General features: G+C 43.0%; 1 protein-coding gene across 1 annotated transcript in view; it reads left to right on the top strand.

Moving 5' to 3' along the window:
* Nucleotides 1–482: 482 nt before the first annotated feature.
* The window catches only part of LOC309559822 (uncharacterized protein), a 38,017-nt gene continuing 19,147 nt past the window's right edge, over nt 483–19,352 (top strand). Inside the window, exons 1-4 of the mRNA XM_082263256.1 lie at nt 483–613; nt 5,380–5,480; nt 13,842–14,001; nt 18,466–18,558. Coding sequence (XP_082119382.1) covers nt 484–613; nt 5,380–5,480; nt 13,842–14,001; nt 18,466–18,558 — 484 coding nt within the window. The 5' untranslated portion in view covers nt 483. The remainder of the gene's footprint in view (nt 614–5,379; nt 5,481–13,841; nt 14,002–18,465; nt 18,559–19,352) is intronic.

The raw sequence follows: 19,352 nt of genomic DNA, 5'->3' as shown, positions 1-19,352 counted from the left end.
AGTGGTTAAGTTTAACCACAGTGAGCGTGAATATTACAAGGCAAAAGAAGTAGGTTTGGCAAGTAATCTGTATAACAGGTTCAATTTATCTAGTGTTAGGATATTTGCCACACAGGGAGTGTGTTGTTTTTAATGGGAATTGTTGACTTATAGAATTGGACTGGGGAAAGGAGCATAAAAGCACCGTTAAAGCATCACTAAACAAGAAGCAGACCCTTTGTAATGATGTAAAGATGGTTGCCTCCATGTACATAAATTAATACTAAAAACAAGGTTTTTAAAGCATTAATACACACTGATACAATTCTCAACACCAAACTGATATCGTTTACATATTCCTCTAATTAAACATTGAAGAACCTCTAAATATTATAAAAACAGATGAAATGTGTAAACATATTATTTCACCTGTCTTAAAAAATACAATACCGATTTTTTTAAAAAAATGAGTTGTTCCATGCTACTTTATTCCTGTTAGTGAAGATGAATCCAGTGGAGGATGATGAGAACCACCATGGCCTTTATCTTAGAACAGCAGTAGAGTATGACGAGACCGACACGTTCTCTTTTCCTGAACTCCAGATTTCCATATCTCTGCAACCTTTTGAACAAGGTAAAGTCTGCTTTTCTGAAATGTAACTAAATCTTTTGTCGACTCTAGGAACAATATATAGGGGAGGGACATATATAGGGGGGCACAGTCAAAACTGGGGGGGGCACTTATAATTTTCACCACTAAATCATAACACTGAAAAAACGAAATAAGTATATATATAAATAAGGTTACAAAATACAATAGTAATGCAAGACAAGTATGTACATAGTAAAGTAAGACTAAGTAATCTTTCAACGGTTTTCCTTTCTTCCTCAGGTATTGCTTCATTCCTTAAGAGGAAAACTCTCAAAAGCTTTTCTTTATAGTTTAAAGCAATTCACGTAGTAATAGCCCCTAGTATTGATGCCAGATTACGCAGTAATAACTCCTAGTATTGTTGACAGTTTACGCAGTAATAACCCCTGGTATTGGTGCCAGTTTATGCAGTAATAACTCCTAGTATCTGTGCCAGTTTACGCAGTAAAAAAAGCCTAGCATTGGTGCCAGTTTACGCAGTAATAAAGCATAACATTGGTGCCAGTTTACACAGTAGTAACCCCTAGTATTGGTGCCAGTTTACACAGTAATAACCCCTAGTATTGGCATCGGTTAATGCAGTAATAACCCCTAGTATTGGTGCCAGTTTACGCAGTAATAACCCCTAGTAATGGCGCCAGTTTACGCAGTAATAAAGCCTAGTATTGGTGCCTGTTTACGAAGTAATAGCCCCTAGTATTAGTGCCAGTTTACGCAGTAATAACCCTTAGTATTGGTGCCAGTTTATGCAGTAATAGCCCCTACTATTGGTGGCAGTTTATGCAGTAATAAAGCCTAGTATTGATGCGAGCTTACGCAGTAATAAAGTCTAGCATTGGTGCCAGTTTACGCAGTAATAAAGCCTAGTATTGATGCCAGTTTACGCAGTAATAAAGCCTAGTACTGTTGCCAGTTTATGCAGTAATAAAGCCTAGTATTGGTGCCAGTTTACGCAATATTAAAGCCTAGTATTGGTGCCAGTTTACACAGTAATAAAGCCTAATATTGATGCCAGCTTACGCAGTAATAAAGCCTAGCATTGGTGACAGTTTACACAGTAATAAAGCTTAGTATTAAAGCCAGTTTACGCAGTAATAAAGCCTAGTACTGATGCCAGTTTATGCAGCAATAAAGCCTAATATTGGTGCCAGTTTAAGCAATAATAAAGCCTAGTATTAGTGCCAGTTTACATAGAAGTAACCCCTAGTATTAGTGCCAGTTTATGCAGCAATAACCCCTAGTATTGGTGCCAGTTTATGCAGTAATAAAGCCTAGTATTGGTGCCAGTTAACACAGTAATAAAGCCTAGTATTGGCTACTGCTGTCCTCCCAGGCAGGTATGGCTGGGTACTGCTGGCTGGTTCCCAACCCACCATTCCCAAGCATCAGTGTGACATGAGCCGATGCTAATGGAAGCATGTGCTTGCAGAGCCGATACTTCCTGCATTGCTCCTATCACAAGCGGAGTGCATTTGGTATCATTCCGCCTGTGACAGGAGTCGGATAGTCCCATAAGCAGACTGTTTATGGAACTATCCCCTGTGAAGTGCGGACCTCCAACTGTTTGGATTTTTAGCTGGTGTCCAGGGGATGATAGAAAGTGAATGAAGAGAAGGATTTCATGTCCAGAAATAAAGTCTGCGACAGAAGCACCATCACTTTTAATGCTTTCTATTTTACGCATATATTCATCCACAAGCTTGCCCTTAACATATTCCAATGTCAGTTCATCATCTGGACTTGCATCAAGTGCTGTGACAAGCGTTTCATAACTCGTGATTACTATCTGTCACTGAGTGACATTCATTTCATGAGGTCTTATGTGATCCTATTAAAGCGCATTATCTTCTACTTTAAGGTGAGCGGCCATTGCACATGGTGGTGGATTGTTTAGATTGATCACCTGACTGCACTTTTGTTTGGAATATCACCAGATCACAGTTCTTCATTTGTTAACTTTTTTCTATGTTGATTCACCATTTCTACACAGAATTTCTATAACACTATATTGTGTGAAATTTTCAAAGTGGTTCTCACTTTTATTACTTATGTTGTTTGCATAAAATTATTCACGGTTTATATTCACGTGTTACACTATATGCTTACTGTATTTGTACATGTGTATTGATATGGTGAATGTTTTTTTGGGGAAGAGACACCAGTTTTTTTTTTTTTTATTGTATTGATTATGTGATGTTTTACACATTTGTATTTTATCCTCATATAGGGATTTAGCTCCGCTCCATTTACTGAATTATGTACCGATTGTGTACTTATTTATTATATAATTCTTTGCACTGTTTTTTATTCCTATTGTTATCTGTTTCACTTTATCATCATACACACCTGGTAGTGCATTCGTTTAGATCACTCCTTTAGGGAACCGAGGATGTATCCACCTAGGTAAGTATGATTCAGGCCCCTTTCACACTTGTCATGCAACTGTGGACATCAGAGTTGCATGACATGTATTTCTCCATGTTTTCCAATGATTCTCATTCATATATGCAGTAGTATTGAGGGGGAGGTGAGTAGCGCTGCCTGGTGTTCCAAAAAACGGAGTGATTGGTAATAAATGGTAGTTAATTAATGGCAGAAATAAAATAAAGGTGCCCTCATACAATAAATCTATAGTGGCAACCACATAAATAAACAACACCTTGTATCAACTCAATGATGCATTAATTGAAGTGACCAATGTGCATACAACCTTGACAAAAAAATATATCACCCCACACTAGCTCGATAATAGACTTTCGATCATCAAAAAATATTGGAAATATAACAGTGAAAAACTCAATAAGGTGACTAGTGCAAATAGTTCAATAATCCAGAGAAGAGACACATATAAAGGTGACTCAGTGCTAATACAAAAAATTCATATAAGTGCATATGTACATATAGGAATAATATAAAAAAAAGTGATTCAGTGCAAATCCAGGAACCAGTCACAAATAAAGATGACTCCATGCTTATATAAAAATGTCCATATAAGTGCACATATAAAAAGTTCTTGATAATCTCCAAACGTGGCTGGTGCAAGTGATAGATCACTCGTGCTCCCCTCACTCCCAGGACCGCACTCACCGGATATGGTAACCCCAGCAGAGGTAATAAGCTTTCCGTAGTTTAGAGGATGTGGCTTATGTAGGTATCCGCTGATGCACACCAGAATTCCTGTCTGCAGAGGTGATGAGGGACACATCTGCCACTGGGAGCCAGTCAGTGCAGATCCTACCCTGTACTTATATGAATTTTTTGTATTAGCACTGAGTCACCTTTATATGTGTCTCTTCTCTGGATTATTGAACTATTTGCACTAAGTCACTTTAACACTAGTCACCTTATTCAGTTTTTCACTGTTCTATTTCCAACATTTTTTGATGATCAAGAGTCTATTATCGAGCTATTGTGGGGTGATATATTTTTTTGCCAAGGTTGTATGCACATTGGTCACTTTATAATTTATGCATCATTGAGTTGATACAAGGTGTTGTTTATTTATCTGGTTGCTACTATAGATTTATTGTATGAGGACACCTTTAACCTTTATTTTATTTTTGCCATTAATTAACTACCATTTATTACCAATCACTCCGTTTTTTGGACCACCAGGCAGCGCCACTCACCTCCCCCTCAATACTATATCTATTATATATCCCTAACAGGATTATATATAGGTGGTGGGCTGCAGCCAACTATATACATCCTTAACACGGATTATTCTTCATTATACCATTCATATATGCGCAACTTAAAGTTGCAGCAACTTCAAAGTAGTTCATGCTCTACTTTGGTCAGACTTTCAGGCAACTTGAGGGCCAGAGAATTCAATATAACCCTCAGAAGTTGCGTGAAAGTTGTACCTGAATCTTTTACAATGCAACTTGTGTGCAACAGTTGTCCATTAAAACTGGTCAAAGCCAAAGTCGTACCCAAGTTGCTCCCATCCAAAGTTGGGTAAAAGTTGGCGGAACTTTGGAGTCGTACAAGTGTGAAAGGGGCATTAAGGGGAAAAAAACCCATACGACTCCTTTAACTGTCTCATTCTTTTTGAAAGCAGCTTTACTTTACGCCTTTTTTTCTAAAGTCACTAAAATGTTTGAACAGTATTGTATGAAGTGCAAAAGCTTTCATGATTGGCTAAAGATTGAATAGATTTTTAAGGCAGGTCCTCACATTTGCATTAGTAAAACAGTATGAAGAAATTGAACAATTATACTGTACTGTGTGCAGCCAGCTTTTCTCATGAAAGCTGATCTTGGGCAGCCAAACTTTTTTTTTCAGGGGGCAAAAAGAATAAGTGTACTAATCCTGTAACGGCCAATGCTATCAAAAACAGCTTGGATTGCAAGCTGGCTTCCTATTTGCACATTAGGGAGTCTCCATTGATGAGATATTTTTAACAGAAATCTCAGTACCATAATTATAAGTATAAAGGGAAGTACAAAGTGTTAATGGTGTCACAGCATTTCTGCGGGCTCTCTCTCTCTCTCTCTCTCTCTCTCTCTCTATATATATATATATATATATATAGCAGATTCTTTATACTGTACAGTAAACAAAAACGTAGGTAGTCCAGTTGCAAGAAGGGGACTCATTCATTTTGGTCAAATGCCTAAATAAAACTGAAGTTGGAAAAATGACCCCCATCTTGACATGCACCGGTTACTAGCAATTAAAAGGTCAATTTGATGTTTTTTATTTCTGAAGGAAACTATAAAAAAAAATATTTTTCCTATTTAAAGATTTTCAATGGTCCAAAGAGGTTCTTGAGGCCTTTGACAAGCTCCCAGATTTTAGCCCTGAACAAGCTGAACACTTGATCTCGGTGTTTGTTTTCCCACTGGTAAGTAGCCCTCTTAGCACAGTTCAACTAATTAAGTAAACCTTTTAAAGAGTCTGCCATTGCTAACGTTCTCCTGAACAGACTTGTTGCCTGGCTCTTATGCTGAACTTCTGGCTTCACTGCTTTGAGGCATGCACACAGGGCGTCTGTAAAAGCCTTTCTAAACACTAGAACTGCTGGCATTAAAATGCAGCTTAAAAAATAAGCTAAAAGCCGTGTATTACATTTGGTGCATACAGCATTTGAGCGAAAATGCATTCTACTGGCCAGAATATTAATTTATTCTGGCCATTGGAATGCAATAACGCACATACGCTTAAAGAGTCTAGCGTTTTTCTGCTTCTACTCTCAAAAATGCGCCTTTGGTGGGGTTTTTTTCTGCCTGTAAACGCTCCTTTCCTGGACCTCCTCATGTCAGCCTACTATGGGTCAGCTCGGCCCCTCTGACCCCTTTAAGACAACCTCTAACTAGCCTTTAAAGTGCGGCTGTCTCCTCTAGGAAACCTTTCTTTTTTCGTCCTCGCTCCGCACACCTTAAAAAAAAAATAAAAATGTACCTTTCCTTGTGGCCTTCCGAGGTTCAGCCTCTCCTAGGCAAGAAGACCCCCTCTTATGGACTGTAAATCCCCCTCGATGGTGGGTTCCCCTTGGTGCTGGGGGTAAGTTACATTGCAGTATAAATTACTGCATTTCATACTGATACCATTACTTGACAGTTAAAAACTGCCACATATGCCGTATTCCAGTTATTGTTACAGTATGATTGATGATAATGAAGCTGGCTGGTGATTTTTTGCTGTATTTTTCCCCCCTAAACATGCTTGCTGGCTCTTATAGTTCGCTAGAGATAGTGGTTTTGCATGCTCTAGTGCGGGGGGAGGGGGCCAGCCCAGGCTTCCTCTGATAACTATGGAGCTGTTGGGACGCTTTTAATCAGTGGGGGCAGTCTCCAGGTGCGGCTGGCTTCCTTTTCCTCTGTGGCCAATACACTCACTGTGTGTAATTGGGTCTCTGCTGCCCTCACTGGGAGTACATGCACATCCAGGTCTACTTTGCCTGTGTTAAAGCTTGGGGTATTTTTGTCTAAAGCTGCCGCCAGCCTCAAAGCACTGAAGATTTTTTGAGAAGGAATTTTTGTTTTTCTTTATTTTTTATCTATTTATTTTTAAAAGAAGAGAGCAATGCATGTGGCCAGGACGGAATACATTTTCATCAGTTGGTCACTTCGAATAGACCTGATCAAGTGGGGTCAGTTTGACTCTGTCTTGTGTGTGAATTTATGTGTGCTGGCTGGAGGAATGTTAGAGCTGCTTTAAAGAGGCAGACAGGATCTCCCTCACATTGTGTGTAACCACATTCAATTGTTGCGTGGTCAGGATGGAGAATATGTAAAAGATCACTTTCAAGACTCGCTCCATGGTGTAGTGGGGATGAATGTGAGCTATGCACTCTGCGACCTTAAGTTCACTTCCCCAGTAGATCCCATACTGAAATATTGAAACGGCTGTGAATGCTGTCACTTTCATCTTATCACTAATTTGGAGGTTCTGTCAGCAATACCTTAAGGAGGTAGTCCAAGGATCTTCCTCTCATTATGCTTAGCACAATGAGGTGCTAGAATGCTACGTTGCCAGGAAGGAGAATGTGTCTATTCCTTAATGGGGTAATCAGAGGTTCTTCTGTCCACTATTTATAGCCTCAAAGTTGCTGTGAACACTGGCTGTAGTTACCATACCCAACTGTTGGCATATAGCATGCGCTGCTTTACAATACTGTGGCTACCTGCTGCAGATAGCCTCCCACAACAAGAGTTCTTCTGTTGGCAGGCGACAGACAACAGCAGGGCCGGCCCTACCATGGGTCCCGCTGGGTCGTGCGGCGCGTTACGAGTGGCATTTCCTCATCTCATACTGCCATCTGTAGTGCAAGAGTATGAGGAGGCAGAGCGTTTCCTCTGGAGAACGTCCCTCAAGTGATCATGGTGTGCACAATGAGGTTAGAGACCAGCGCACTCCATTTCACGCAGAGCAGGCTGGAACTTCTAGGGCGGTGGCTTGCGGCAGACACGGGAGTGACAGGAGGACCGAGGACAGACAGTGGGTGTTTGGTGGACCGGTCTGGTGGTGAGTTATGGAAGAAGATAACAGTATATATAATATCTTCTAAATTTTATATTTATATAAAATAATGGATGTGGGGGCCTTTTGGTGGGCATTATTATTTTAATTTTTTTTTTTGGGGGAGGGGGGCATTTCATTCTTGGACCCAGGCAGCACAATGTCTTGGGCCAGCCCTGGACAACAGTATAAGCTATGGCTATCCTATTAGTTCTTATTGCTTAGGACAGAGGAGGTTCTCCATGAGTAGAAGAGAAAGGACTCTGGTTGGGAAGCTTGTGTTAAGCTTTCTCAGTTTGTTTGCCTGGCTGCAGACAGTGTCTCCGGGAGATGGCCCAGAACTACAGCATCAAATTTGGCTTAGTGGAGACAGCCTGTGGAGACAGCCTGTGGCCACGCCACGCCACGCCACCCTACCCTGTATGTGCTTGATCTCCGAAGCTAAGCAGGATCAGACCACACCACCCTGTTTGTGCTTGATCTCAGAAGCAAAGCAGGATCAGACCTGGTTAGCAGATGGATGGGGGACCACCTGGGAATACCAGGTTCTGTACTGCAGCACATATACCTCTTAACCAGAAGAGGGCAGTAATACTGATAATTGTGCACTCCTACAGCTTCTCTAGGTTTCTGGGTCAAGCTGCCCCAGTGCTGTGGGGGACAGTTCACCACTCTAAGCCCATGGGGGCCCTTACATGTTCTGCATCTTGAGGCTTTGCAAAACTCTACAGCCATATGCATGCCTCCTGAAGGCAGAGGCAACAGGGGGTTTGTGGTTTCAAATTAGCTGCAGGGCCATGGTTGGCTACCCCAGTTTACCTTGCGGTGGTTGTGATCCTTGGCGCCCCAGATGTTTTGGGGCTGCATTTCCCATGGTGCTCATGCACTCTGCAGTGTAGTTGGGCATCGTGGGGGTGTAGTTCTGGGGTGCCGAGGTTCGCTATCACTGCTCTAGGGCTACGGTCAAATGCAGGTTTTAAAAAGCAGTGTACAATATTTGCATTGCCTCCCATACCCTGGGAGACCTTTTTACTTTTTGAGTATCAATGATAGCTAAATGTTCTCATCCCTGCAGCAGTTTCCTGTTCCTTGCCATAGCTCCCATGCTCCACCAATCTGTCACAGTTTAAAGGAGTGATTTGTGGCTCAGGGCATTCTTTTGATACAGATGCAGAGGTGGAGCACAAATATTCATTCCCTCTCATGGGTCGCAAATATCGGATGGGCTTTGGATTTATCTTAGTGCTAAGCACGTGGATGTGTTTATGAAGGTTCCTGTCTTCATGACAGAATCCTGGAAAGCCATTATTCTGGTGGTGAGGAAGGGAGACCGGTGCCCTTTTCTAGGACTTAGCAGACGCTAGTCTACATATTCCTATAGTCTGGGTTCGCCAGCACTTCTCAGGTTTTCTAGCAGACGATGGCTTGGCCTAGGTCATGGTATGTTTTTTGGTTGGCATTCTCCCCAGGACCCTCTTGAGGGTACTATCAATATTTAGGGCATTTATTTCCTCAAGGGATATCCTGCTGATAGCTAAGTAGGGGTGCTGCGGCTAGGTAATGTTCTAGCCTGCAGGACCCTCTGGATGTTGGAGTATCTTGTCAATTTTTAGTAGATTCAAATTCAGTCTACTTAAGTCCTGGATTGCTGTTCATTGCAAGCAAAGGTCATGTCCATCCTTCTGGGTCCTTGTATGCTTTTTGATTATCGCACCTGCCCCAGAACCCTCTTGGAGGCACTATCTATCCTTAGGGCATTCATTTCCTCAGTGATATCCTGCTTATAGCTATGTAGGAGCGCTGCTGCTAGATAACGCTTTAGCCTGCAGGACCCTCGAGAGCTTTCATCTGGTCAATTTTTAGTAGAATCAAATTCAGTCTACTTAGTCCTGGATCGCTGTTCAGTGCTAGTTAAGGCCAGGCCCATCCTTCTGGGGCCTGGGATCCTGAGCATTTTATGCAGGAGGAAAGTGGAGGACAGGCTCTGTCTATTAGCAAGTGATGTGTGCTAATAGACAGAGCCTGTCTATTAGCAAGTGATGTGTGCTTCTTGCTTGGTCTTCCTATCCTCCACCATGCTTGGGCTGGCAAGGGGAAAACGGTGAAGTAGATGACTTGAATTTATTTTTCCTCGACAATGAGAATGCCATTCTTCAGTTCTGAGAGGTGGTTCTTCCCAGTTCCATTAGCCCACTTGTATTGACCCTCTGCCTCTCGCCAGTGCTGTGGGCGTTAGGAGGCTAGGCCCAATACTAGCCTTAAAGTCTTTGTGTGATCTTGTGGTGACTTCTTGTTAGGTTACAATTGGCATGGGCTCTATTGACAGACCTAAAAAGATCTTTCAGGCATTTCAGTAATTTGGATGGGCCAGAACCTCCAGAGATCATCTCTGGGACTAACTCACCTTTTTGAATATCTGGATATTCCTGCACACTGCTCAGGACAGGGGCTCTTTTCTTACTGATAGCTCTGTCTCTTCTTGGTTCTGCTCTTTTCTGTAACAGGCCTTAGTCCTAGGGTAATGTCAGGTGGGGCAGTTCCTGCACACCCAGGCAATGCATGCGCCTCGGTTTCTTCGGTAGACAGGGAATCTCAGTCTTGGAACAAATAACTTGCCTATTGTTGGGGTTTAGATTTTTGTCTCTGGAGCATAATTTCACCTCCTTTTCTATTGGATGGAGTTGGGAAGGAGAGTATGGTTGACAGTTTTGTGGTTGTGATCTCTGTCTTGCCACTCAAAACTAGTGTCTACACACGGCAGTTCTTGGGACTGGGGTGCTCAGTGTGTGGGTCTTTATGCCAAGGATTAGAGATGGCAAGACTCAAACTCAGTTTAAGTCTGTTGAAACCAGAGGCAGTCTGTTTTGTTCTGATAGCAATTCGGTCTCTTTTAGGAGGTCTGGGGGTGTTTTTCAGACAACTACCATGGTAATTTTCTTAGTTCACCAAGAGGGAGTCAGGAGCCTACCACTCTAGAGGGTATTGTGCTGATTTTATCCTTTGTCCCGAGTGTAGGTTTTATCTTGGAGGGTATTAAATCTTCCAGGGTCAGAGTTTTACCAGTCTGATTGACCAGAAAAATCATAGATCCTTGTGAATTGACTCTCAACCTGGAACAAGTGTGGTTCTTCTTAAAACTTTAGGTTACGCTGCCCATAGGTCTGGTAGGGTCAGCAGAGATATTCCATTGTCCTTTCTACTTTTCCTGGTCCTGGGACTCTCAGACCATAGGTCAGGGCGCCTTGGCTAAGATGTGAAAGCTCCACCTGGTGTGCTTTTTTCCCCTCCAGCTCTGCTGATTTTCAGGATGATTCCAAAGATTCATTGGCCATTTTGACTATTGTGCTTCCATGATTTCATACTCCAGGGGACTAATATTTCCATCCAGATTTTGGAAGGCGGAAATGGATGGTCTGTAGGTTGAAATGTGATATCGGTGATCATTTTATATTGCCAGAGGGAGAATAAGCTCCATATTGCAGAATCAAGAAATTCTGGCTATTCCACTTATCACCACAGGTGGCAGACTTCTTGCGCGATTCTTCACGGAAGAATTAGGATTCCTTGTCTCCTTCAGGTTTAAGATTTTGTTGTATGCCACCAAATTGGTTAGGGAATGATGTAGCATTGAACTCATTGTAAACCCTACATCCTGTGGCGATGGATACTTGCTTCTCTAGAGAGTATCAGGATTATGCGTTTTTGTAAATAAAAAAAAAAAAGTCTTCTTTCCGTCTTTTCGGCCAGATGGCTTTTTCCCAAGTTCCAACTTTCCATGGACTACTTTCTAAGTGAACTGAGAAACCACTCTTCTTGCTTTTTCAGAAGATGAAAGGGAGAGAATATGAAAAGGAATTTAATCTGATTCTTCCCCTTCAGCCTACTTGGGATCAGTATGGTCTTTTCAAGGGGAATGACCACTTGGTGTCCCAAGTGGGTTTAGGGGAGTTTCATGGCATTGGCAGGGGTTAGTCCTTCCTGAACAGTCAGGATGGTTTGGTTTGACTAGCTCCCTGCGGCTTCCTATGTCTTCAAAAATTACGGCACGTTGCACAAAATTAGGGCAGTTCCTTAAGCATATAGGCCAGGGGGTTGGCAGAAGTAGAGTGTAAGCATCGGGCTATGCTGGTAAACACTTTCATTCACCACTAAAGAATGGTCCTGACCTTACTGCCTTCCGAGGAACTTCTTCATATGATTTTCTGCGGCTGTCTCTCGTGTAAATAGGTTTAGACAGCAGGGTGAGTTATTTTGTAGTCTTTATTCCCTCCCTTCCTGAAATATTACTTGGTACGTCCCATAGTAGGCTGACATGAAGAGGTCCAGGAATAAGGAAAATTGTTTTCATACTTACCGTAATTTTCCTTTCCTGGATCCTCCTCATTTTAGCCGAGGATTTCCCACCCAGGTCTCTGTCGCGAAGGGCTTGTAAGGGAACAGTTTCCTAGGGGAGACAGCCGCACTTTAAAGACTAGTTAGAGGTTGTCCTAAAGGGGTCAGAGGGGCAGAGCTGACCCATAGTAGGCTGACATGAGGAGGATCCAGGAAAGGAAAATTACGGTAAGTATGAAAACAATTCTACTTTTTCTTTTTTTTTTTTTTTTTTTACCAATATAAAGCTTTATTGAAAATAATTAAGCAAACAAAGGCTTCAAAAACATTGGTACAAACTGAAGCAAAATGAAAACACTTATTTCTAATACCATGTAAATGCCTATGGTTGCATGGACACACGAACTTACATACAGTTGTTTTAAAATAGGCTGAAAAAAAAAAAAAAAACAGCAAAGACCCAAAATCCAGGGGTCCTTGCTGTCCTTATGTAAACAGTTTTTTTTGAACGTTGACCGACTGAACCACATATATTTTTAACAATTCATGTCTTTTTGTATTGAATTAATTGTTGTAATAAAGTACTTTCGATAATTATTTGTAATTCACCTCCTTGATCTATATACTTCATCCACTCCTGCCCCTTTAAATCCCAGTCAGAGGGAATTTCTGTGTATTGTTGTCACATTCAGAGACACTACTTGATTCGGGGACCCCGCGGTCCCATCTACTGCCCATCTGTAATTTTATATCCAAATGTAAGTTCCTATTTTTTTAATAAATTGCTGCTTTGAAATACTACACTATGGAGATGTCTGCTTGCTTTTCGTGAGCCGATTATACACCGCTGTGTAGGATTTGTTCCATCTTGGGATTATTTTGAATGCGCATATTATCCTTCATTGAGGTGAGCAGCCATTGCACTTATAGGTGGATAAGTGCCTGTTTGTTTTCTGATTTTGCACAGAAGACACCCCTTTATTATTGATTGTCGTTACTTATGTGTGGACTTCCAGCAATTCTGATACTTTTCTTCACAATTTTATGGACTTTTAATATAAACTTTTTTAGAGATTATTCTTTCTCACATTTATTGCACCATTCATGTGTGATTTTTTTTTCACCTGTGTTTGCCACTTTTAGCATGTTTTTTATGTATGCACATTATTGGATTTGATAACATTTATATGTTGGTCCTTATTATTAAATATTATTATTTTTTTGCATTAGCGCTGATTTTTTCTCCTTTTATTGTATGTGGTGACAATACAGAAATTGGCTGCTATTGCTCTTTATGCACATACTCCCACCCTGAATCTATTTATTGGTTAGCGCATTAGTTCATTACTCTCATCTCTAAACAATCAGCTTCTAACTTCAGCTTGTTCAATTAAGCTTTAAAATAAAACCTGGAAGCCGATTGGTGCAGAGCTACCGCAGATTTTGCACTCTCCAATTTTAGGAAATCAATCCCAATGTGTCCTCAGCAATACAGAGCCAAAGGGTGATTTTTGGCCATCGCTGCAATGACATGCATTCCTCCACCGACTGACACTTCACCCATACAAATTTCAATGTCAGATACTTGAGTCACGCACTTCTGTCTAGAAACACTGTACCCACCCACTCAATTTTGTATTGACTACCACCTTCACATCAACTACACTTTTGACTACCACTACAGCCCCACAATTCTCGACTATCTGTCACCATGATAATGGCACACCACACACACTGTACTATGTATATACAATTGCTGTGCTATACATTACATTCCCCAGAGTATCTGTCTTTATAAATCGATGCACAGACCATAGGTTCATTCTCCATTCCCTATGCGTAGTAGCTTAGCCTAAGTCTGCTGCATGTGGCCAATAGCTCTGCATAACTACATAGCTGTGTCTCTCTGCAGGGTAGCCAACCGGTGTGTGTCAGGGATTACCTGGAGGCCTTCTATAGTATGCCAGAAAATCAAAATCAGTTTCGAAGTCTGACCAAACAGCTGAAGAGATTGGGCAGAGCAGATGTGGTGAAAGCTATGCACCTACAAAGAGAAGCCCACTGCTGGCTAGGTGAGAACATAAACATGAGAAGACTCAAACACCATTTTCTGACTTGTGTGCTACATTCCATGCAGTGATGCTAAACCTAACAAAGACATTATATAACGAGAGACATATTTCTCTCCCTGTAAAACTAGTACAAGAAATGGGGAGAAGCTGTTGTCACCAGGACAGTGAGACACGGCCAGCAATAAGAACTCCATGAAAGGTTCTAAATCTTCTTCACTAAAACTACTACTGTCCTTACAGCAAGTAAGGGGAAATGTCAGAAAGTGGGACACATACAGCAATATTATTATTCATATAATGCTCTTGCCACCAGTGAGACCCTTGATGATCTCATCCAAGGTGGCACCAAACAGGCGATCCCCTTGAAAGGGGAGATTAGCCAAAGCTTTTTTGGAAGCTTGATCCGCCGACCAGCATTTTAACCACAGCATACGCCTAAGGACCACCGCCGAGATCAATACGCGCCCCATTAACGGAGCAGCGTCCAGGGCGGCATCACAGACAAACTGTAGCCCTTGTACCATCTGTTCCAGCAAATCCGATACTGCCGGGGGGAGACTCCTCCCCTCCAGATCCCGGCGTAACAACTTGGTCCACTCTGTCAATGTTTGTGAAACCAGAGCAAATGGTAAACACTGGCCTAAAGGCTGACCCTCTTAGGGAAAATATAGAGCGGGATATAGATTCCGCCTTACGGTCCACCGACCCCCAAAAAGATGGAGCGTCCTCCACCGGGATAACAGTAGCTTTATTTAGTCTGGAAATCGGCAAATCCACCGACGGTGGTACCGTCCATTTATTAAGGAGGGATTCTTCAAACGGATGGCGTCTAGCATCCGTTTGGAAATACCAGGGGTTCGTTTTGGACGGACCCATTCTTCCTTAATTATATCTTCAAAACACTTGGACAAAGGAAACACCTTCGCCATATTGGTAGGCTTGCGAGTACCAAAAGCAATTTCTGTATCAACTGCCTCCGTCTTAAGGTTTCCCGCACAGACACAATCAGTGCATCTACCAGCGCTTCATCTTGCGCTATAGCGGAGGCAGAAACGTCTTCCTCGCTATCCGAATAGATGGGATACGAGACACCAGCCCCAGAAGAGGGACCTGCAGCCGCAGCGACAGGCTCAGAATCTGTATCTGAAATGTCCGACGACATTTTTTTTGTATGTAATCCCCCAGCGCAACAGCGCCCCTCAGTGCCACCTGCTTCGGAACCCCCACAGAGAGAGAGAGAGAGGCCTCGTGTGCCCGCAACGGCACTCCATGCGGCTGCAGTCGACCGATCGAGAAGTGCTTTGCATGACTTGCGGCGCTCCACTCCATCTTAGTCACTCAATCTATAATGCAGCTAGCAGTAATAGATTTTACCGGATTGTCAGCTCCCAAACCAAGCCTGCTGTCCTGGAAGGGGCGGCCTGGGCCCGAGTGGTACTCGGCTCGGCCTGCCGGCGGGAGGGAGCTCGCAGGGATGGATTGCGACCACCCCATCTTAGGAGGAGTGTGTTACAGGATAGAAGGGAACCCGGTCATGAGGGTCCGACCATCCCACGGATAGGCCCGCGTCCACCTGACAGTAGGGAAAGGGGACATTCTACTTACCATACCGGAACAGGCGGGCACCAACTCCTGACAGAACCCCTCTCCACCGAGGTGGGGGGCTGTCGGCCAACAAGGACGCCGCGACTCCGTTTCAAACTAGTCGTGGGCGACCTGGGGAGGCGTTTAACTCGCGGGGCCAGTCCCCGTCCATGGGACTATGTCGCGGCCGACCCAGCGCGGAGCTAGGGCCTGCACGCGCTCGTAGACCGGCTGGGGTGACCACTGGATCTCAACATCCAGCCCGTCGCCCAGCTCCAGCATATTTGCTTGAAGATCTCACAGGAACAACTGGAGAAAAAAGCTAACTAAAAAAAGATTTATCTAAAAACGCTTGCCAGGACCAGAGATCCCAGCAAGGAACTTAGGTCCTTACTCCTGACTAGGCAGAAAAAAAACTGACATCCTGTAGCAGGGAGAGAGAGGATATACCCTCTGGGACTGCCCCTAAGGTGTGGCCAGAACATTTTTCCTGTCTAGTGTCCTACTCCTGTAGGGGGCAGTATAACCCTACTGATATTAATCAAAGAGGACTGCGTCTGTCAATGAGCGACTTTGAGATTGAGTTTGATGAAGTTGTGTGGCGTCCAATCTGATATGTCTGTTAGTAAATTAGTGATGGGTGAGCTGAGGGTTAGGATATGTCATCAGCATAGAAATAGTATTGGAAGCCATTTTAGACTATCAACTAACTCAGGGAGGAGGTGTAGATGGAGAATAGGAGAGGTACAAGAGCAGAACCTTGGGTCAACCCCGACAGAGATAGAAGGAAGTAAAACTGAAGTGGTGCTGAAGGTACGGTGGGATAGGTAGGATGAGAACCAGCCAAGAGTACAGTCATGAAGACCAAAGAGGTTTTTTTTGGGGAGGGAGTGGTGAACTGTGTCAAAGGCAGCAGCGAGGTCCAGGAGTAAAGCCCCGTACACACACGCAGATCGTCGTCATACAAACGTCGGCGGACGAAAGATCTGCCGATTGTATGCGTGTTAGTATGGTGCCTCCGACAGATGTCTGCACACAATCCGCGGACAAGAGTCTTTCTTGCAAACATGAAAATTTTTGTCTGCAGACACCAGAACGGACGATTGTTCGCCTGTCAGTACAGAAATCAGCCGACAGACCGCAGATTTGCAAGACTGGGCATGCTCAGAAAATAAAAAACACAGGGAAAGTTAACCATTACATGACATCACTTCTGCAGTCAGCTGAAGTCTGCGGACAAAATTCTTGTGCTGTCCTTATGCTGTCTTAGCACTTTTCAACAGACACCGACATCCCGGGGAGAAAAGACGAACATTTGTATGACGACGATCTGCGTGTGTGTACGGGGCTTCAGAGTATAGGGAATAGGGCCCATTGATTTTAACCAATCATTTTAGGAGAGCAGGTTCTGTGGAGTGTTGAGGGTGAAATCCAGACTAAAGGCTATCAAGAAGGTTATGCTCAGTGAGGGGACTCCTTAGTCGGTTGTAGATCAGGTGTACAAGGAGTTTTGAGGAAAAGAGGAGCAAGGAGGATGAGTGTAGGTTAAGATTGGTGGGGTGCAATGGGGGCTTTTAAATGTTTAAATCCAGGTTTTAAAAGTTTGGGAAGAGAGGGAGAGATTGAAGATGTGAGTTCGAGAGTGTAGAACAGAGCCAGAGGGTGACCGTAGCATTTGAGAGTGAACAGGGTCTAGGAGCAGGTGGTAAGGTGGGTTAGAAAAAAAGTTTAGTAACCTTGTGTATAGTAGTGGGATTGAATGAGGAAGTAATGATTTTACCCATGGACATAGAGTTGACAGCTAAGATCTCATCACAGTTCGTATCAATCTTATTTTTTTAAGGGATTGGCGATCTCCTGGGCAGTGAGGGAGTTATTGGTTGGAGGCAGTGGAGGATAGATACCGGACAATTTTTTCCCCTTCCTGCCCAGGCCAATTTTCAGCTTTCAGTGCTGTCACACTTTAAAATGACAATTGGGTGGTCATGCAACACTGTACCCATATGATATTTTTAGCATTTTTTTCACAAAAATAGAGATTTCTTTTGGTGGTGTTTAATCACCACTGGGTTTTTTTTTTCTTTTTGCTAAACAAACATGACCATAACGTTTGGAAAAAAAAACAAAAAAAAACGTTTTTCTTTGTTTCGGTTAAAATTTTGCAAATAAGTAATTTTTCTTCTTCACTGATGTGCACTGATGAGACTGCACTAATGGGCACTGTTGGTGCTGCACTGATTATCATGGCACTGATGATCAGTGCCATAAGTCCCGTCACACTTGCCGGTTATCGGCTCTCTTTTCCTCATGCTGTGACAGCGCATGAGGAAAGAAATGCTGATAACCAACAAGTTTGTTTACATGTGGTCAGCTGTGATTAGACACAGCTGATCACATAGTAAAGGGTTGCTGTGATTGGATGCCCATGGATGCCCTCCCAGAACAGAGCCGCGCTGTAGCCATCTTTCAGCTATGGTACGGTATTAAAAGTGGGTAGAGTTGAAGGTAGAAAAGAGTTGATGAGGGACTGGATGAGAAGTTAATGAGAGTGATAAAGTAGGTCTTCTTGGCAGTAGAGGCAGGAATTTTATTTTTTGAGGGCAAGATTATATTGGTAGAAATTTTGCTAAAACTTAGTCTTACGCCACAGGCACTCAAGAGCGAGACTGTGTTTTTTGAGACTTTGGTCTTATCCGTTTGCTAAGATTGTAGGGAGTCAGGACCTGATTCTATGTGTAGTAAGGAAGGCGGGTGTGTCCAGGGAGTATAACAGTGAACTGTTGTGCTTTCCTGTTGAGCTTCATTGTAGAATTGACTTTTACAACCAGGTTAGGGGGATTCCATGGATTAACAGTCTCTAGTATTTTCCTATGTTTACAGGTCCAGTTTTACCAGAAGAGATGCCGATACGGGACATTGTTCCTTCTCTGTGGGTGCCGCTAACAGTGGCGCTCAGTGCCCCTCATGTACAAGGTGAGATATGTGAAGGAAACCTAGAGCCTGTACTTCAGGGGCCAGTGGAAGCAACTTGCTCTTGGCTTTATTCTTTTACTACACTGATCTGGAACAAACACACAGATCAGGAAAGTGAACTCAAAAGTCATTTTGTATATACTTGTTCTTAGCCAGTGACAGGGGCTGCCATGTTCATTCTTAAGCTTCAATACTTTTTGTATCACTGACCTGGAAAGTCTTATCTGCATATTTGTTGTGGGTCTGTGACTTGGAAAATACTGGAGCAGTAGTGATGCTGAATAGACAAAGCACAGGTTTTCTTAAAGCAACTCTGTCACCAAACCCAAAGCACCAATAAAAGCTCTCCCTACGTTACTGCAACATCCTATAGGGACATTGGGGTTGGTGGGAGTTACCAATCCACACACTCTCTCACACTTTCTGAGAGGCATTTACAGATGCATGGGGCAGAAGAGGTAATTATTTACTTTCTTTATTAGGGCAACATGTCACGACATGAATGCAATTCTGTATATACAGCATTAATACATATTTAACCACAGGGTGGCCTCTCTGTGCAGAATCACGTGTATATATACGCGATTCTGCACTACTGGGTTTTGGGCGGGAGCAAATCAGCAGGTCCCGTGATGTCTGCTGGGACCCAGCGATCATTCGTTATTCTGATAGAATAACAGTCTGCCTATGTAAACAAGGCAGACTGTCATTCTGTGAGTACAGAAGACATGGAGCCTGTGTTTCTGTCAAACAGAAACACTGATCTATATCTTCCAGTAGGAAAAGCACCTCCC

The sequence above is a fragment of the Pelophylax lessonae genome (genome assembly GCF_965119305.1).
Source record: "Pelophylax lessonae genome assembly, chromosome: 7".
Lineage (NCBI taxonomy): Eukaryota > Metazoa > Chordata > Amphibia > Anura > Ranidae > Pelophylax > Pelophylax lessonae.
Note: the sequence above shows the minus strand (reverse complement) of the source record. Positions and strands in the feature narration are given on the sequence as shown.